Below are 21,748 nucleotides of genomic sequence, written 5' to 3'. Positions count from 1 at the left end.
CCCCTCTGAAATGACTGTGTCTCTGCTTGCCAGTCCAAAAACCAGGAATTAAGGCTCCCATCCTATAGTGGAGCAAGGATCAAACACTAAATTCACATTGAAGCATGTGGGTATCATCACATTATATGGTGTATTTTAAAATCAGCCCTCACTTCTCCAGGCACCACCATGGTATAATATGTATGAAGGGTGCCCTTTCCTGCAGTTTAAGGTCTGAAACATCAGAATAGTATTGGATTCTTAGGGCATGGGTATAATACTCTGTTGTACTCACCTCTTCCCCACCCCACCCACCATTCCTGATATCCCATGTGCTTATGCTTTTGTGTGGCAGTGATAACCTGGCACCTTAAAACAAATCAGATTCAGGAGTTCCCGTCGTGGTGCAGCAGAAACAAATCCAACTAGGAACCATGAGGTTGCGCGTTCGATCCCTGGCCTCACTCAATGGGTTGAGGATCTGGCGTTGCCGTGAGCTGTGGTGTAGTCGCAAACTCAGCTCGGATCTGGCATTGTTGTGACTGTGGCGTAGGCCGGTAGCTGTAGCTCCAATTAGATCCCATCAGGTGCCACCCTAAAAAGACAAAAAATAAAATAAAACAAATCAGATTCAAATTATAAAGTCTTCAAATTATTCAAATTATAAAGTCTTGCTTCAAAAAGTTTGAATTCCAAAGGTATTATTATGAAACATTTTCCATTATAGCGCTGTAAGATTTTCCACTAAACAAAATTTTAGACTAGTTCCTTTTTTCTTCAGTACTTTCCAAATGGCCTGTGCTCTTTCTGTTTTCTCCTAGATTAACTTTCTTTTAAAGTTTATAAACTGATCCTTCCTCCCCATTAATGGCTAATGCACCTTTTTCAGGGTATGCTAGAACCCACCAAGGAACCGTTGAAACCACTATCTGCTGCAGAAAAAATTGCTTCCATCGGTCAGACAACCACCATGTCACCAGATATGAATACATGTACATCTGACCAATTCCAGGTAAAAATATCTGGATTGTGTAGATATGTTTATGCATGTATATACACATATGTCCACCCATATTGCCGTTTTCCCTTACTGTATAACTTTCAGTTTTTTTAATATTTTAAAATTTATTTCATGACAGATGTGATTTCAGTTACTTATTAACATCCCTTGAAATACGATGACCAAGTTATCTTTAATTTAAAAGAATAGAAAATATAATTTGAGAACTGGCTGGTTATGGGTAAATCCTTTAAACCTATCCAGGCCTTAGTCTTTTTACCTAAAAATGAAGACTTTGAAGCAAGCAACTCCAAAAATTCCTTACAGCTTGAACATTGTATGATCATTATTACTGACACACAAATCTGGTAAGTGTTGGATTTTCAAATAAAATAGAAAACACTGCATTTAAACCAGCTCTCAGGACTTCTCCTGTGTGTTTTTCCTGAGGCCTGCAAAAATTTTATAAAGTAATAAAATTTGGATGTGTTTATGTATCAGAAACTCTTGTTTTGAAAGTTTGAATAAAACCGTTATTTAAGTTGAAAATGATGTAGCCTTTAACAGAACATTCTATGGATTAGAGAAAAAAGAAAGCTCTCTTACCTTTCTTATTCTTTGCCTCCTTGGCACATTTAAGCACGAGTCATGTTTCAGTCTAATATTTTTAATAGCAAAGCCTTCTCTTTTTATCTGGAAGAACATAACCATTTTGGTTTGCTTATTTTTTTTTTTTAACATCAGATTAGAAACTGACTCAATGCTGGTTAAATGTTGTTTTTTGAAAGATTAATATTCTTAATGAACGTTATCATTTCTAAAACATATTCTTGCTGTGTTTGTCATTTCTTAACCTTAAATATCATCTTCAGTTACATCTAACAAAAATGTATGTTTGCACAGCTGTTCCCAAAATGTGTGTTCCATTGAACACTAATCCCCAGAAATGCTCCACTAAAGAAGGGTTCCATAGTGAAGTAAGTTTGGGAAATATTTCATACCATACCCTATAACCACCCTTTGAGATTCACAACACACACCTTAAAGACTCTGAAGAATCTTAGGGTAAATAACCCTATTTAAATTTAATTCATTTCTCAAATTTATTTGGCCATAGGACCATTTTCTACAGGGACTAGGGAGAGAGAGTCATAACATCTATAGAACTAGTACTTTGAAGAACGTACTTTGGAAAATAATTATGTAAAGCAAGGTCCAGTTTTTTTCCAAGTGTGTTTCAGGAAATGCTGATATTACTGCTGTGTACAACTGTGGTTTATACTTGGGCATAGCTTAAACATCCCTCTGAAGTGAGTTTATTACTGACACCTAATTAGTGGGCAAGGGGACCTAATGTATAAACTGTATTGATGGTTGGACAACAGGTAAGGTGCCTAGGGCAAAATGTTTCTTAGGTCAAATCTGCCCTTAGCTCTCTTCCTTTCATCAGTCTCATATTGCCCTAAGGCTATCAACTGCTCTCCCAGGCCTGCCATGTCTATGCAGGTTCCACAATTATTTCTCCCACCCACAGCACATTCTCACTTGTGCCTCAGTCAGTGTTCTCATTCCTACAGTGCTAGGTATTAGAAAAGCAATTTGAGTAACTGCCTAGTACATTTTCTGGAAATGGAGCTGTTCTTATTTAAGGCCGCTTGTTGCTACTTTTACTTGCCTCCTTCTCCTCTTCTCTTCCATCCAACCACTCCCATGTGTTACAGCCCATAAGCTGTTGCTTATTTTATCAGTTAGCTGTCACCTGTCATTTTTATCCCTAGCTAGTTTGATCTGTCCTAAGTATTTCATTCTAGTCATACCTCATACTTATTTTTCTTATATAATTTAATTACAGACTTGATTAAAAGAAGTCTAGATAACCTAATAAAAAGCATATGTGTTAATTTAATGGAATACTTTTAATAGAAATTAATGTGTATTAATTTAATGGAGGTTAGTTGCAGCTCCAAATGTACTTAGCTACTGCCATGTGTGTACATAATGCATATACCCCAATGTACTTTTAATCAGAGGACTGTCTCCTTATTTATAGACAAGTTTAAGAATTTTCCGCAACATTTAAGCATGCCTAAATTTTTGCTGTAAGATGGCACTTGATCTCTTGCTATGTATATTTTTTAAAAGCCCTTTTAAATTAAATACTTCCTTTTATTCTGTTTTATGTACACATTTCTCTTTTTTTAAAAATACACATAGGAGTTCCCTGATAGCCTAGTAGTTAAGGGTTCAGCATTTTCACTGCTGTGGCCTGGGTTCGATCCCTGGCCTGAGAACTTCCACATGCTGCGGGTACATGTGAATGCACATATAAATATTGAATTAACAAGTTTATTCTGTACTTTTTAATGGTAGGTTGTGGTCATCATTGGCTTTAGTTTTCAGGCTTTGGGGGAACCAATAAAAACTACATTTCCCAGTGGAAGTTATTTAAACTTATTTCCGAAATGACTTCAGCCTGTATAGGTCTAACATATACACACACTCAAACTGAAAATTTAAGCATGCTTATCAGAATTTTGTGCTGAGATGCCTGACCTCCTTCACTAAATTGCATGATCTTTGTTTTGGCTCCATACTTCTGATTTAGGTTAAAATATTCAACAAATATCTGAAATACTTTATAAGTATACTCTATAAAGAGTGATATTTATTATCACTGTTCTTTGGCATACAATGCATGTATTATTTTTTACTTAATATTTTGGCCATGTAGTGATACTCTTACATCTTGAAGCTAGTAATAATTTTCGGATGAGATAGCCATCACCATTAGTGCTGGAAGCTTAGAAAAATGTGTCAGAAAAGACCAGTTCAACACCTGATTTCCCCATCCCCCCAAAAATTTAACAATCTTCCTTTTATGTTTTGTCATCATTGAACAGTGACTTTCAAACTTAGCATAGTTGTATAATTCTCATCATGACTGCATGCTTTCTCATCTGTCTTTTGCATTTCAATTTGGTACCCATTGAATTTTTATCTTTTCTTCCAAATCAGTTCGTACTCACTAGTCTTGTAGCCATTGCATCTCTTGTTTAGGAATTTAATATTTGACTAACAACTGTTAATTTTTTTTAAAGATACTTTTACCTAAAAAAAAAAGCCTACAGATAAAAAGCAGTAATGATACTTTTTTAAATCTTTATCCACTGAATTTTAAGGTCACACACCATTCATGATGCCATTACCAGTTCTTCTCCTAGTGAGATCAGTCTTTTAACCATACTTTATTCACTGCTGAGTAGAGTCAACTTTCTAGCTATCAGTTATTCCATCTAGTCACTGCTAGCAGACTTCCTCTCTTAGGCTACTTTATGTTGCTATTTCAATTGTGAATCAGAGTTTTAGAGTTAGAAGAAAGAAAAAAAAATGATTCTTTTTACAGTTAGAAAACGTATTTGGAAAGACTAAGTGATTTACCCAAAATTACACATCAGTGCTACAACTAGGACTAGAACCAGAGTCTCCTGTCTCTAGTCTTTTCTTTTCCCCTCTTTTTTATTTTGACCCTGTCTCCTTTATTTTGTCTCTGCAATAATCCTTCTTACCACATTACTTCAAGTTGTTTTAAAATGTTTCATTCCAGTGCTTTCTCTTTGAGTTACCTACTTGTCAATGCTGTTAATTAGCCTTGAATTACTTAGGTATCTGTTTTTCATCCATTTCATTGCCATTAAATTTTGAGTCGTGATTTAGCACTACATTTTTATAAAATTAGCTATCTTCAAAATACCATACACCTCGATGACAAGCGAAAATTACTGAACTATTTCAGAATGTCCAGCTATTTGATATAATTTAGACAAAAACTTTTAATGACAGAGCTTTGCTCCATTTACCCAGAAATTTTGTTATTGCATAAATTTAGGTTTTGTCTATCCAGTCTGTGTTGAATAGTTCTGAAGGCGTCCCTGATCTAGAAGCAGAATAATAGAAGTCGAATCTGTTGAAATGCCTAGAGCTTTTTGTTTTTGAGATCAGCTAAAGAGGATCTTTCCTAAATGTTATTTATCAGTCTTGCAAATAGTTTATAAACTAGATTTTCACCAGCATTTTAAAAAATTTTATTAGAAATAATTATAGACTTGTGGGAAGTTGCAAAGAGAGTATAGACAAAGTTCCTTATATCATCAGTTTCCCCCACGATTACATCTTACATAATTGTAGTACAGTATCAAAACCAGGAATAGGACATTTGTGCAATATGTGTGTTTAGTTCTATGTCACTTAATCATATAGATAGAGTCAGGTGACCACCACTACAATCAAGACACAGAATTTGAAGTTCCCTTGTGGCGCAGCAGGTTAAGGATCCAATGTTGTCACTGGAGCGGCCCAGGTTGCTGCTAGGGTGTGGGTTCAGTCACTGGCCCCAGGAACTTCCACATGCCACAGGAGCAGCCAAAGAAAAAAGAAACAAACAAAAAACACATGCAGAATTTTTCATCGCCACAGAGAAGTCCCTTATAGTCCAACCCCCACCATCACCCTCACCTCACTTCACCTCCCCCAGCTCTCTCTAACCCCTGGTGACCACTAATGCCAGCATTTTATTTTGTTTATACCTCCTCCCTCAACCTTTAGATCTAACTTGATACAGGAGAAACTAAAAGCTTCTAGTAACATGTGTGTCATTGGTTATCAAGACAATTGTATTATAATGTCATAGAATTAGACTATCAAAAATAGCTGATTCATGTTCCTTTCCTACAGGGAAAAGGGTCTTTTTCTACACAGAAAAAAAATGATTATAAAGTTCTAATAAGTGACTGCTTTTCAGTAAAGCATGGTGATGAGAAATACAGGGGAAAAAATATGACAATATGTTGCTATTGAGCTTATTTGTCTAATAAATTATTTCAATAAGTGTTGCCAAAACCACTCCAAAAATAAAAGAAAAAATAAAAAAGACAATTTTTTTCTTGTCAAGAATATTCTTAAAATAAAGCAATGATCATTTTTGAAATGTTTTGTACTACCTTCTGTCTTATATGTACCATTCATTCATTTTATCTTTATGTGTTTAGCTGTTAACAGAATTTTAAAACCTAGAGTATTCAGATGAGTTCTAAGTATACTTTCCAGTACTTTCTAAAAATTAAATTCTAGAGAGTTCCTCTTGTGGCTCAGCGGGTTACGAACCACTAGTATCCATGAGGATGTGGGTTCAGTCCCTCGCTTAAGGATCCAGTGTTGTCGTGAGCTGTGGTGTAGGTCACAGATGCGGTTCAGATCCCACATTGCTATGGCTGTGGTGTATGTAGGCCGGCAACTGCAGCTCTGATTCAACTCCTAGCCTGGGAACCTCCATATGCCGCTGGTATGGCCCTAAAAAGACGAAAGAAAAGAAAATGTAAAGATAATTCCATTTCTCAGATACAACTTTTTTAATATCAGCAAACTGTACTTTTTATAAATTTTGCAATTTCAGTTTGTGTTAATATTTGTAGATAATGTTCTGAAATTGTAAATTATCCCAATTTTGTCTTTAGGTTTTTTTATTGCCTAATGATCTTGCTATAATAGTGGGGTTTTTGGTTTTTGTTTTTGTTTTTTTTTAAGGGATTCTTTATATTGCTACAACCTATACTGATTAATTTTGATTTTTTGGTTTTCAACTCTAGGAGTCTCTACCACCCGTCCAGTTTGACTGGAGTAGCAGTGGCCTTACTAACCCTTTAGATGGTACGTCTCTCCGTAGAGCCTCTAGCACCAGAGCTAGAGTTAAGAAAGCTACAAAATTCAGACAGACTTCTCTCTGCTGATTTCCTTTTTTGTTTGAACATAACTTCTTATTCTTATCTTTGGAAATTCAGGCTTTCTTTCTGAATAGTAATTGCTCAAGAAATCAGCAGTTACTATTATTAACAGTATTAATGTCCATATATAGGTAATAGTAGCCAGGTAAAATTTTAGTTTCTTTATCTTAGGTCAAAAACAAGCTTCTTTATTTTTCACAAATATCTAGGTAGTTTAAATGATATTTTAGGTAGGACCAGTTTCCTTCAATTACTTTCTGTAGTTTTAGTTTATAGATTTTTCTTGTGTCTAGAGACTGCTTTAAAGCACAAAGCACAGTTATTTAACCAAAAACAATGTGCAAATAGATCAGTGTTTATTAACTCAAAGTAGTTTTCAGATTTAATAATATTTTGTAGAGCACTTATATGCAAATGAAAAATGAATGATTTTCATGATCCTTTTCTAAAACTTATTTCAAAATACTAGTAGGTAGTTCCAGAAATAATTGGTTTCACTTATGACTTTAAAAGAAAATCCTTTTAAAGGAATAACTTATTCCGGTAAGGGCGGGGGGGTCTTTAAAATAAATAACACAAAATGTTAGTTTTCCGTTGTGTTGTCATCACAAGCTGTAATTGGACTCTAAGGTGCAGTTACTCTTACTCCTTATACTTCATAAGTTGTTGAGCCGTGGTCTAAAACACCTGTTATTTTATCAGCTTCACTTTAGAGTGGGGGATCCTAGGATATTGGAAAGCATCCAATTGAATAACAATGCTGAAGGAAAGCCTGGATGCACCTTTTGCTGTTGTCTGGTGTCTTATTCAGTCAAATCATCGTGCTTTTTATTAACAACTTCTTCAAAAATGTATACTATTTCTGATTACTGTTTCAGAGTTAAAGGGGAACAGTACAGCTTGAGGTTGCACATCAGGGTAGAGCAGTTACGACATTCCTTATTATGTTATGTTATTTTAAACAAAGTTAATGTATTGGTGCCTGTCCTGAAACTGACAACTTTGTCACCTTTGGCAATTATTAATTAGAAACCAGTACTGCTAACATAAAAGATTGATTTGGGCATGTACAGTGATTTAATGTTGGGTTGAGATTAAAGTATTGTTTCCCTTTAACGGGTACACTTTCCCCTTGGTCTTTCTGGTATGGCTTTGAGTTTTAATTGAAAGAACTGAACTCCTAACTAAAACCTTACTAAGTGTTAAATTATTTACATTGTACATGAGAAAAGGTACATTGAATTAAATTGTTATTTTAGAAATGTCCTTAGCAATGAAAAATTAATACTGTACACATTGTTTTAATGTTGATTTTAAAATGTGTAATGACTACTAATTATAACCTGCATGTTCAAGTGTGTGTCTTACCCCTTTTTACACATAACCCCTCCTCCCTTGGCTTACCTTCTGTGTGGCTGCCTACCAACACGGTCACTGAATTTCAAGCTAGTGGAGGTTCCACTCTTCTGAACCTTGATTTCTTTGGGCCCGTGGATGACAGTAGCTCTAGCAGCAACACCACAATCCCAGGTCAGCAGAGTGTTAAAACCACAATTCTAGTTTATTTACTAAAAGCATGACCACATCACTTGACTTTCCTATAAACAAGGAAACAAGTAGATTGTATTCTCTATAATGTCTGTCTAATACTTTTATTTATCTATTGTTATTTTCTAATATCTATGACAACTGACTTATGTGAAATGTATTTTAAGGAAAGCTTTGTCAGAGTGTAATATTCAGAGTCAAAAGTAGTTTCTAGATATAAAACAGCCCTAATGCCCTTATACAGTTAAAGGCAGGGGGTTTTCTTCCCCTGTAAATGGAAAATGTGATATTTTATATGCTTATTTTTTAAAGCATATTCTACAAAGCTGTTTGAAAATATACAAATTTAGAAATATAAGAATATTTTAGTACACAAAGATGACTTTATAGTTCTGTAGTAATAGAAAATTTACAAATTCTAGCATACAGTTAGTTGTTTATTAGTGCTGCTAAATGTATAATTAGGTTCCAAGATGTTGGAGTCCAGCACATAGTTATGTAGTCCCACATAGAATTATTACTGTTTTTATATAGCTCTTAAATTGAAAGCTTACTGTTAGTTTTCCATGGGGGAAAACAATGTTAAAGGTGATAGTAGAAAATAATTGCTATAAGATACTAAAAGCTAGAAATTAAAACTTACTGGAGTGCCTGTTAAATTAATGTTCAACCCTGCAAAAGTTCAGTTCATTGACCAAAGGACTAATGTACTTTGTCATTTTCTAACTGAATAAAAGATTAAAATATAATGGCATTTTTATGTTTACATTTTATTTAATATGATTTAATGAGTCCCTGTCATCCCAAACTTGTGATCTGGTAAGCATGCCCATTGATCACCAGACGACTGTTGGGGTGCTATATAGATGCTGATGCCCAGGGTGCAGAGCAAGGATCCCTCCCTCTCTTCCCCAATAGGACCAGTTACACAGCCATCCTGGTTCCTGAAAATCTGCTGGTTTTGTTCTATTCAGCTAGAGAACCCTGCCACCCACTTCCAGCAGTTCAGAAGCCATGATGGGAAATGGGGGAGACTAAGAGAGTCAGCCCTTCTCCAAGGTCTGGTTATGGAAATCTGATTGTGGTAAAAGGAAGTTCTAAGGCTGTTTGGTAGAATGACTGGACCCCTCAAATCTAAGTTCCTGGTTATCATTTTCATTGTTTCCAAAATTTTGCAAGTATGTGAAAAACCAGTCTTTGGTTTTGACTTGAAAGTGATATTTCGCTATTTAAATTACATCTTAATACATGTGAGCTATGTAATGACCTGGGTGAGCTAATTAGTTTTTAATACTTAATGGGAGGAAAAAAAACTTAAAAACTTGCCTATCAGTTTCTTTATTACTGTGTTTCCCGAGAAAGAATTACCAAGCTCCTATTTTTAATTTGCTTTCAACTTTGTTTTGTCATGAACTGTATTATAATTTAAATGAGGTCGCTATTTTTGGATGCCTAAAAACCTGGTTTAAATTTAATTTTTGGTTACATTTCAAGCTCAGTTTAAAAACATACATAAGAGCACAAATAATCTGACCATATAAAGAAGTACAGAAATGACCTGACAACCAGGCTCAGTGTACATACACAGCTTCGAGAAGAGCAAGTGGTTTCAGAAACATAGAGCTGTAATAGAAGGGAAATTAGCATGGTTGAATGCGGTCCTCATTACTTTGGAACATTTTAAATATTTTCATTCCATATTTTCATATAGAGCTCTAGCTGCTCTGTAAACCCAAGTACTACAAATTCGCTTTGGCTTGTTTTATTGCTATTGGGTTTTGTTAAATAAAACTTAGCATCAAGCTACAGGTACCAACACTTCCCTAAGTATTCCATTTTATCACTTACTTGCACTTTTTCTGACTTGTTTCTGGGAAAGTCATTTTGTCTTAGCTTGCAGTTACTTAATTATTTTGTGTTAGAGACTTAAGAGGTTGGCATAGAACTTGGTTGGCTAGCTTTAGTTATGTAACTAAACTATGCCTCATTAAGGTTCTGTTTAAAAAAAAAAAAAAAAAAACTCTTCCATCAACAAAAATCACTTTCCAGTTACTAGTGTAGAGTAAGTAGTTATCTTGTTTTTGAAAAAGATAAAATATAGCCGTAGTACTTTTTTTGGTGATAATGATTTGGAGGGGGTTGTGGGGAGGTTGATTTGGGTTGTTGTTTTTTTTATAATCTCCCACTTTACTGTTTGACAGCCAAGTGGCCAGTATTTTACAAACCAAACTAAATTTTTACCAGCATTTTCCTGTTGCCAGTCAGAATGTGGTTGTTTATTTTGCATTATGCATTAGACATCTACTTACATTTTTGTGGTTACTTGGAAGCTAACCTTTCACAGTGGAGAAGCGAAGTGCTTTGGGTTCATTTGGTCCCTTTACAGGCATCTATAATGTTTCACATTTTAATTGCAACCATTATACTTATTATAGAAATACAAAGAAAGGGCCTTTTAAATTGTATTTTGAACCTATACCTTAATGAAATATTAAGAACTTAGGAGAGTCAACAAACATTTTCTATAGCCTTCCTCCCTTGTTGGACATGGTTACTGTGGAAGCCGCTTTTGCTTGTTTGATTTCTGTAAACATCTGAGATCTGTGTTTGCATCTGCTAGTCATCTACAAAGTTGGTTAATAGAAGGCAGTTCCTGATTTTTTTCTTAACCTTGAAATATCCTAAAAGAAGGAAACTTGCCAATATCAACATGTACATTTGTATATAAGGGCTTTTTAGAAATAATAAGTAGAAATGAATAAAGCTACAGGATATTTTTCCATACAGTCTGGTTTTCTACTATACCTATAAACTACTGAATTTGCAAAGAATAAAGAGAGTATAGGATTAAGAATTTATTTTTATCTGATTATCTCTATTTTCCAGAGCTTAGCTTGAGTTGAAAATGTTCCTTATTTTTTGTGGTCATGATATTTGATGTAAATCAGTCTTCAAGGGAAATTTTGCAGTATGTGTGTATTTTAATGAAGTAAAAGGGGAAGGATTTAATAGACTTTTACAACAAATCTAATTCAGTTTCATTTTTAATTTCTTTAACAAGATATTTGAACTGTTAGCCACTAGATTCAGCTGTGAGACTATAGAAATATAATTACCCCTTGAGACAATTTTCATTTTGTCTAAAAATAGTGCTTTTATTCACTTTTTCTGAGAATAGTTTACCCTTCTCACTCCTTACCTGAAGAAAGAACAATGTGGTATATAAATTTTTCTTTAGTAATAATTTGTGCTTTGAGTACTATTTCATGTCCTCAGAGTACATTTAAACTAAATCATTTACCTATCTGAGTTATTATACTATAATAACTTCCAGATTTTGATATAGGGACAAAATAATGGAAGAAAAATGGTCAGGTTGGTGAGGGGAAAGGAAGTTTCAAAAAATGAGCTTAGTCAGTCTAAAAATTGAAGTGTCATATTGCATAACAAATCGTGTACATTATATTCGTAAAACATTGATAATTTTCCTATGACAAACTAATCCAAAATATGGAGTTCTCTACAGCAGATAGAATTTTTAGAAGTATTTGGATGGTATCTGCTACATAATTGTTAGATTAATTAATGCTATATTTATACCAAAGTGGAATTTTAAAAGTATTTTCCTGCTTTATAAAAACCCTGAAAAGTAGAATTTATAATTTAAAAAATAAATGCAGTATGACAGTGTTCTAAAGAGGTATTGTGCTTATAAGAAACTCAGATGTTTACAGAATAATTGCCTTTTGCATCTTGGGTTTTGGCTAATTGAGTACCCATTGCAGCTTGCCATCACTGACTATCATTTTATACTATAAGGTGTGGATCCAGAGTTGTATGAGTTAACAACTTCTAAGCTGGAAATCTCCACCTCAAGCCTCAAAGTGACTGATGCATTTGCAAGACTCATGTCTACAGTAGAGAAGACAAGCACATCTACCAGGTAAAAGCTAGTGTTCATTACACCCTCATTTTGAATTCTGTCTTAAAGAAAACAGTCCACATGGGAAAGCACCTAAGTTGGCAGTATTTCAGTAAATTGTATTAAAATTCACTTTATAAAAACCAGTAGATACTCAATTCCAGGAAATAGTAACAAATTATATTTAATTATGAATTTTATGAGAGCAGAGCTATTTCATGAGAGACCAGAAAGGGTTGACATGGTTTTCTCTCTTTCCCTACTCCTATACCCAACTTTGGAGAGAAGACTCTGATTAAAGAATTGAGATTGGGAGTTCCCGTCATGGCTCAGCAGTTAACAAATCTGACTAGCATCCATGAGGGCTCAGGTTCGATCCCTGGCCTTGCTCAGTGGGTTAAGAATCCAGTGTTGCCGTGAACTGTGGTGTAGGTCACAGACGAGACTTGGATCCTGCATTGCTGTGGCTGTGGCATAGGCCGGCAGCTACAGCTGTGATTCAACTCCTAGCCCAGGAACTCCATTATGCCTCAAGTGCCGCCCTGAAAAGCAAAAAAAAAAAAAAAAAAGAAGAAGAAGAATTGAGATCAAAAGCTACTGCAGAAACATTCTTCCTTTTCTTTCATAACTGCTGAGATGATCATCTTTGGGAACCTGGTTTCATACTCCCAGAGTCACCTGGGCTAATCCTCTCACTTCTGGGCTAAGATAGAGTAAGGGGTGGCCACTGTTTGATTTCCTATATTTTTGCTAATATGCAGCACCTCTGATTTGGGTTGACAAGGCTTGCTTTAGCAAGCTTTCTGGGAGACCCTTCAGGGTTACGGCCTTTAGAAAAACAGTTTTCTCAGATAAAAGGTATGTCATTTGGGCTTCGTGGTACAGGAAGCCTTGAGTTTTATATCATTAAGCGCTGGGATAATCCATTGCTTTGACATGTTAGCCATAAGTATAAGACAGTTCTTAATAAGAAGTAATCATTACAAATTAGGAGGTCACTACTGCAGGAGCAAATACTGGTTGACTGACATTCCAACTCTGCTGTCCCAAATCCATGACTCATCAGCATTTTAAAATGAAAGTATTTACCTGCTATTTGCCCTTTGGCAGAGATATTACACTTATTTCTCCTGAATAAATACATTCTACTCACTTGTCAAATTCAGATTTATCTTTTAAATCAATTCTTCTGCAGAAAATTATCCGTTAAAGACTGCTTTTTTTTCTTTACCCAGTAAATATACTTAACCTGTCTCAAAACTTTTGCTTGACTCTCACATTGCCTTTTACAATGTATTGTGTGTGTAAGTATCCATTCAACAGATATGTATTATTAATACCATTGATATTTATAATTATTAAAAGCCATCATTATTTTTTTACAACTAAGGCTACCCCTAACCTTTCCCAGAAGTAGGTTTGTAGTCTGCATGTCCTTATTTATCCACAGATTCTCTCCCTTGTTCTCATCACCTCTGTTCCTTTGTAGTAACACTACTTGGCAGTCTTAAAGGCCCCTGTTAGGTGAACCTGCTTGTAAATGAAACTAGTGTATATTTTTTTTGCTTGTTTTCTAGTTTTTGTCTTTCCAAATAAATCATATTTTCAAATTAAAGTTTTTCTCATACAAATTTCTCATGTATTTTTTCCTACCTATGTTAACCAAAAGCTAATAACCTTAGAAAAAAACTAACCAGAAAAAACCCTGATGCTTTTATTGTTTGGGCTTTTTCCCATGCTCTTTTCAGGACAGCCTTTTCTAAGGACAGCCCTCTTTCGCCTCTGCAGTATCACTGAATGAACTACAGTAATGTTGAAAGTCCCTGAGATGAGAATTCATTCTTTGTGCCATTAGGAGGAGCTCTAAGCCACATTGATAACTTGCTTGTTCTAACTTTTCAACTAACTTTGAAATATTCTCTACACTGGGGCACTTTTCCAATTCCTGTCACTTTGATAGTTATTTTCATTTTTTTTTCTTATTTTGTACTATTATGAAATGAACTAAAACTGTAGTGTGTGTCCTAGGGTCAGTGTTGTAACTGCATTGAATTGGTCTCTAGTACCCATCCAGCTTCGTAGTAAAACACACCATAAATTGGAAAGAAAACAAGTTGCCAACTTTGCTGTTTGAGGAATTAACTGTTTAAAATATAGAAGTGCTGGAGTTCCCGTCATGGTACAGAGGAAACGAATCTGACTAGGAACCATGATGTTGCAGGTTCGATCCCTGGCCTCACTCAGCGGGTTAAGGATCCAGCATTGCTGTGAGCTGTGGCATAGGTAGCAGATGCAGCTCGGATCTCGCTGTAGTGTAGGCCAACAGCTGTAGCTCCAATTAGACCCCTAGCCTGGGAACCTCCATGTGCCACTGGTGCAGCCCTAAAAAAAAAAAAAAAAAAAAAAGTGCAAATATCCACAAGTCTTACAATTAGAAGGTAATACTGTAAAGGGTCCCCATGAATGAGTCTCACTTGTTGGGGGAAGAGAAAGGGGAGCATAGTTTGAGAAAGAATTTTAAGTATCTTTGTCGTTTTAGGTTTTGTTTCATTTTTCTTTGTGTTTTTGAATAAAATTAAAATACGGAGTGTAAACCTCAGCGAAATCTTGGCTCTTGACAACGCATACGCAGAAGATTGAGTGCAAATGCATGTAGGTTAAGAAACAGTGCTCTGGGTAGAAGAAAATCAACATATAGCAAACAATATATCCCACACTCTTTTCCAAATATCTTTGCATATGTAGAAGAAAGTACTCTCTCTAAACATAGGTTGTGAAAGTGACTTCTTATTTTTAAAGAAAAGCAAGTTCTTAGTTTTAAAATAGGTTCACCTTCTTGCTTAGCTTTTCTAATACAGAGAAAAATTACTTCCTAATCTTAAATCAGTGAGTGGCCAGCTAGTTAGTAGCCAGAGACCTCTAACTGAAGCTTATACAAGTCAGTGGGCTAGTGCCAAAAAGGATACAATCTTTTTTCTTTTTCTTTCTTTTTTTTTGGGGGGGGGGGCCCTTTTAACTGAGATATAATTTACACACCATGAAATTCACCCTTCTTGGAATTCCCTGATGGCCTGCCTAGTGGTTAAGGATCTGGCATTGTCACTGCTGTGGCTTGGGTCACTGCTGTGGCATAGGTGTAATCCCTGGTCTGGGAACTTCTGCATGCCATGGGCATGGCAAAAAAAATTTTTTTTGATTAAAAATATACAAATTCACCCTTTTCGAGTGCACAGTTCACTGGCATTTAGTATATTCACAAGATTGTGCAACCATCACCACTCTAATTCCAGAAAATTTATATCACCTTGAAAAGAAACCCCATACCCATTAGCAGTCACTCCCTATTCTTTATATATTCTATGTACTAGACCTTTATCAAATATATGATTTGCAATTATTTTACCTCATTCTGCAGGTTGTTTTTTCACTTCCTTGATTTGTGTCCTTTGAAACACAAAAGTTTCTTAATTTTAATGAAATCCAATTTAAATATATATATATATTTCTTTAATTGCTTGTGCCTTGGGTGTCATATCTAAGAAACTCTTGCCTACAAGGTCAGGAAGATTTATACCTAAGTTTTCTTCTAAGAGTTTTGTAGTTTCAACTCTTACATTTAGGCCTTTGATCCACTGTGAATTAATTGTTGAATATGGTATAAGATAGGGGTCCAACTTCATTCTTTTGCATGTGAATATGCAGTTGTTACCAGCACTAGTTGTTGAAAAAACTGTTCTTTCCCATTTCCTTCTTGTTGAAAATCGGTTTAACCATAAATGTATGGGTTTATTTCTGGACTCTTAATTGTATTGCATTGGCCAAAAGGGTAAGTCTTAACTAGAGAGAAAGTAAAGTAAATCAAAATTAGGTCACTGCCTTTGGCTTTGAGGAAAGGTCGTGATGCAACTTTTTGTTTTCAAATTCTCAAGTGTTTTATTCTTTCTTATGTTCTTAAAAAAAAAAAAAAAAAAAAAAGCTAGTCACACCAATGCAGTGTCTACAGAACTATGAACTATGTAAACTTTTTTTTTTTTTTGTCTTTTGTCTTTTTAGGGCTGCACCCACAGCATATGGAGGTTCCCAGGGAGGAGTCGAATCGGAGCTGTTGCCATTGGCCTATGCCACAGCCACAGCAACACCAGATCCAAGACCTACACCACAGCTCACAGCAATGCTGGATCCTCAACCCACTGAGTGAGGCCAGGGATTGAACCCACAACCTCATGGTTCCTAGTCGGATTCGTTAACCACTGTGCCACGACAGGAACTCCCTATTTGTTACTATTTTTCATACCTTTTTTTTTTTTTTTTTTTTTTTTTTTTAATGGCTGCACCTGTGGCATATGGAGGTTCCCAAATCAGGGACTGAATCTGAGCCACAGTTGCGACCTGTGCCACAGCTCCATCAACAATGGATCCTTTAACCCACTGCACCGTCGTGGGGATCAAATCTGCACTTCTGCAGCAACCCAAGCCGCTGCAGTCAGACTCTTAACCCACTATACCACAGCAGGAACTCCTTTTTGTTGTTGTTGTTGTTGTTGTTGTTGTTGTTGTTGTTGTTGTTGCTATTTCTTGGGCCGCTCCTGCAGCATATGGAGGTTCCCAGGCTAGGGGTCCAATCGGAGCTGTAGCCACCGGCCTACGCCACAGCCACAGCAACGCAGGATCCGAGCCGCGTCTGCAACCTACACCACAGCTCACGGCAACGCCGAATCCTTAACCCACTGAGCAAGGGCAGGGACCGAACCCGCAACCTCATGGAGGAACTCCTTTAATAGCTTTTTATTTTTACAGCGGCAGTAAGAGTGTAAAGATAGAAAAATACAAATTTTTTTTTTTTTTTTCTCTTTTTAGGGCCACACTCACAGCATATGGAGATTCCCAGGCTAGGGGTCAAATCGGAGTTGCAGCTGCCAGCCTACCCCACAGGCACAGCAACGCTGGATCCAAGCCTGAGCTGTGTTTGCGACCTATACCACAGCTCACGGCAATGCCACGTCCTTAACCCACTGAATGAGGCCAGGGATTGAACCCGAAACCTCATGGTTCCTAGTCAGATTTGTTTCTGCTGCACCACAACGGGAACTCTAGATAAAAAAATTTTTAATTCAAGTATCACATTCTTACCAATCAGATCATTCTGTAACTCCTTAGTGCATATTCTTTCACATCTTTTATCTTTGCAGATATACACATATGGGTGGTTTTTTTAACCAAAAATGAGATTTTATAGTCCATACGGAACTGAGCCTACTCTTGCAGTCAGTGATCTCCATCTGTCGATTTCAGTAAATTTTCATTTCATCTAACACCCAAGCTATATGTATTCAAATTCCCTGACAATGTCTTTTCTCTCTGCTTTCTCCAAGCCAATATCCATTCTAGGGCTACTGTTCCTGGCTGATACGGCTACATTACTTTCAACCTAACATATCTACCCCTATCCCTTTTGTTTCCTGTTCAGTTTAATAACACTAGTTATTGAAAGATTGGTCCAGTTGTCCGTAGAACATCCTGGATTTGCCCATTTGCTTCCTTCAAGTAGTTTTTAAATGTTTCTCTATTCCCCTTATTTCCTGTAAACTGGACATTACATCTAAGAGTTTGATGGATTCAAGCAAAACATTTTGGCTAAACTACATCATAGGTGTTGCGTTGCATCAAAAGACACACTACATCTGGTTGACAACATGAGTGATGCTAAGATTGACCACTGGTGAGAGGCTGCCCTTTGCCATGTACTCTTCCAGTCTTTCACTTTGAGCCTAAAAAAAGTGAACCATATGGTTTTACTTCGGAATGATGTATATAGTCAATTTCCCATCAAACATCTGCCTAAATAGTTTTGCTACCATTTAAGTACAATTAAAATTGCAGATTTCAATCGGGAAAATGTTAGAGTGCTATTCTACTCTTCTGAGAAACCCTGAAACTGAGTTCAGTATCGGTTGATCTGCCGATGGGTTCAGTGTGCCTGAAGCTGATATCCCCCCACATTGATGGACTTGTGCCCTAAAAGTCTGAAGTTTGAGTTTTCATTTGTTCTATAAACTCTTTATTTCAACCTGAACTCAAGTGGTAACAACAGAAAAGTCCAAGTATAAAATAAAGGCCTAACAGGGACCTGCTATTTTTATAGCACAGGGAACTCCACCCAATATTCTGTGATAATCTAGATGGGAAAAGAATCAGAAAATGAGTGGATGTGTGGGAACTCCTGCTGTGGCTTAGCGGGTTAAGAACCTGACATAGTGTCCATGAGAATTCAGGTTCAATCCCTGGCCTGGCTCAGTGGGTTCAGGATCCAGTGTTGCCTCAAGCTGTGGCGTAGGTTGCAGGTGCAGCTTGGATCTGGTGTTCCTGTGGCTGTGGCGTAGGCCGGCAGCTGCAGCTCCAATTCAACCCCTGGCCCAGGAACTTCCATGCGCTGCAGGTGTGCCCTTGAAAAGGAGGGGTAAAGAAAAGAATGGATGTGTTCTTACGTATAACTGAATCACTTTGATGTACAGCAGAAATTATCGTGACATTGCAAATCAACTATATTTCAATAAAACTTTTTTTAAAAATAAAAATAAAAGCCTGCATCTATGTTTCCTCTCTTGTTTCATCTCCTGAGTTCCTGCTGCTCATCCTAAAGGACAAAGAATATTTAGGTGGAAGAAATAACTTGGGTCACACCTAACAGATTACCAGCTATCCTTTACCATGAAAGGGAAATTGAGCCTTTTAGAGTCAACGATTTTAAATGAACTTTGGTCTAAAATTAATACCTATGACTGCAGCTATTCTTTCAGTGTACTTAACACCTGGAAAAAATAAAGATTGGATTACAGTTAGGTACCCAATTTGAGCCACATTTGAGGCTCAGTTGGCATTTTCTGTGGCTCACCTGCCGTGCTCAGCCCCACACTGCCCACTTGTTACCTTAGGGGCACTTCATCTACAGGACCCATTGGATTTTGAGATGTCTCCTCTTCCTGAGTCCTTCCTGCCTGTGTACATTCTCTGCATCAGCAGCTGGCCCTCGTGTTGGCCCCTCGGAACCTGCCAGCTGCACCCCGGTGGGGCAGAGGCTGAGTATTTTTGAGCTGAGGGCTTTCTGTCCTGGAATTCCCCTTTAGGGATGAAGAAAGCCTGAGGTTAAAATGACTTACAAGATCTTGTGCTAGACGCATGTTGAGGTAACTTTGGTAGTTTCTTGGGGTAGAGCAGGGGGAAATCCAGTTGGGCGGAGTGTTCCTAAGTCTTCGCGTTATGTCTCTGCTTAGTACCATTTTAAAAGTGCACCTGGGTAGATGCTTCTAACCTTAAGCAGCTGTGAGCTGTACACAGCTGTATGCGAATGTCTCTATATACAAGCCCAACTAAATTAAATGAATTAAATTTGGTGTGAATCTTCGTAAGAAATTTGGCCTCTAGCACAGGAAGCACTCGAGGTCAGGAACTGGCGGAGGAAAAGGTAGTCAGGTCCCCACCATGGCTCCCTACCCTGGGAGTAGATTTTTATCCCATTTGGCTTACAGCAAAGTCACGTGAACACCCTTCCTTTTTTTTTCATTTGTCAACAGGAAACCGAAAAGAGAAGAGCACCTGAGTGAGGAAGCCATCAAGGTGATCGCCAGCCTTCCCGACCTGACGTTCATGCATGCCAAGGTGTTGATGTTCCCCGCCACCTTGACACCTTCCACAGGCTCCCAAGAGAAGGCAGACGGATAACTGGTGTGAAGTGGACACTATCAGTTGCTTTCCCTTCTCTCCACCCTTCCCTACCATCAAAAGCATACCTGCTCTAATTAAAAAAAAAAAAGAAACTCAAGTTCAGCTGATTTGTTGGTAAGCCGCACTAGAAAGGTATACATAGTAATGTATATTTATTTACATACTGAAGTCGTAAATTTATATTAGAAACAAATGTAAATAATCGGGGGTGAACATTTTTGAAGATTTATTCTTTTTGTGTTGCTGGGGTGTATACATTTATGTCTTTGTGAAATACACTGGTGGTGTCCTTCTTACAAAACTTTTGAAATAAAAAAAAGAAAATTAAAAACTCAAATCTCCACTGTCTGAAATCCCCTTCAGTTTTTTCAGATTGCATTGACTGTCCTATTAATTTTTCATATCCTATGTTGAATTACTTTTGCTATCATAAATAAGCTCTATGTCCCCATTTCATTTTTTTTTTTAAATTTATGTGTGGTGGGTTTGTTTCAGATCTGGCTTTTGTTACCATTTTTTGTGCTCTTTTTTAATCTTTTCAATCTGGCCTTCTGCTCTTTGACCTTTTGCAAGGTACTTCATCGACTGCTCTCTTGTTATAGGTTATGGATCATTGTCAGAATTTGATTGGAGGGGTTTAACGAGATTGTGTCTGTTTTAAATCAGTTTGGTTTTGAGAAGGACCAAATTATATGAATGTCTTACAATGAAATTTACTTGTTACTGATTTTTTTTTGTTCTACCATACCACTATTTTTTGAGGATTTTGCACAGTGTAAAATGACATAATCATAGATTGCTATGGTTTAGGCTGTATATACAGTAAAAACTATGGGTTTTAAATGTTTGGGGAAATTCCTATGGAAAAAAGAGAGAGACATGTAGAAGAACCTCTAACAAGGTTAATGTGCATGCCCAAGGTCTTTTGAGATTTCAGTGTGTAAATTTCCTTTTAGCTTACACAAAAATAAAATACTTTAAAAGAAATTTAGCCTGGCGTCTGTACTTTGGTATCTGAGGGAAAAGGTAACGAATTTGGACATTAAGTTTTATTTCCTCCTAATGAGTTTCAATCCAGAGAAAATGATTTGGTAGGGCTTCCATTCCACTGTATTAAAACTAAGAAGAATTAGAATCTCACCCATAAGAATTGGAATCAATCCTTTTAGTAGCTGAACTATTTTTTATGTAGAACATGAGATCATACAAGAAATTCCCATGACTCATTATAATGTATCTTCATCAGAATTGGCCAAGTTGGTTAAGAGATTTGTAGGGATTTTTTTTTTCTTCCCAAAAAATATATGCATGAAATTAAAGTGAGCAGAAAATTTCTTAAAAGTAATTTTTAAATATTAGGTTAGATACTGCTTCAGCAAAAAGTCACATGATATATATATTTCATTAGATGAGGCAGTCAGCCCACAGCAGTCTCCCTCATCAGCCATGGGAATGATCCATTGGAACTCTTTTGCACTTCTGTCATTGGCAGTGAGTCCTCTGTTGCCAGATTATTACACGGGCCATTGGAACAGTTGCTGAGTATAATTGAAGTAAGGCCTAGACCAACGATGCTTATCCAGTCCATCTCCCACCATTTCCCCAACTTTTTTTTTTTTCTTCTTCAGGGAAGCTTTCCTTCAGAATAGTCACAAGTCTTCAGTGCCCAGTGAACTTTCAGAATGGAAAGATAAAAATATTCCTCAGCAGACCTTTATACATTTCAGCAATTGAAACTTAAAGAGCTTCTTCCATAGCACATGACAACTAAATTGTAATGGTAGCTTTCGTCAATCTAAG

General features: G+C 36.6%; 1 protein-coding gene across 3 annotated transcripts in view; it reads left to right on the top strand.

Annotated features, from left to right (window-relative positions):
* The window catches only part of AFTPH (aftiphilin), a 69,943-nt gene extending 49,008 nt beyond the window's left edge, over nt 1-20,935 (top strand). The window contains exons 6-10 of one of the 3 annotated variants that reach the window (XM_003481201.5): nt 869-991; nt 6,622-6,682; nt 8,203-8,286; nt 12,124-12,247; nt 19,798-20,935. In XM_003481201.5, the coding sequence (XP_003481249.1) occupies nt 869-991; nt 6,622-6,682; nt 8,203-8,286; nt 12,124-12,247; nt 19,798-19,945 (540 nt within the window). In that variant the 3' untranslated portion in view covers nt 19,946-20,935. The remainder of the gene's footprint in view (nt 1-868; nt 992-6,621; nt 6,683-8,202; nt 8,287-12,123; nt 12,248-19,797) is intronic. The other 2 variants (XM_003481200.5, XR_302431.4) reach the window with 2 other exon arrangements.
* Nucleotides 20,936-21,748: the final 813 nt, after the last annotated feature.

The sequence above is a fragment of the Sus scrofa genome, chromosome 3 (genome assembly GCF_054392235.1).
Source record: "Sus scrofa isolate SSC_HxYL_T2T_F1_AM1 chromosome 3, Sscrofa_HxYL_maternal_Yorkshire_Landrace_v2.0, whole genome shotgun sequence".
In the NCBI taxonomy this organism is placed as follows: domain Eukaryota; kingdom Metazoa; phylum Chordata; class Mammalia; order Artiodactyla; family Suidae; genus Sus; species Sus scrofa.
The sequence above is the reverse complement of the archived record's forward strand: the minus strand, read 5'-3'. Positions and strand labels throughout refer to the sequence as shown.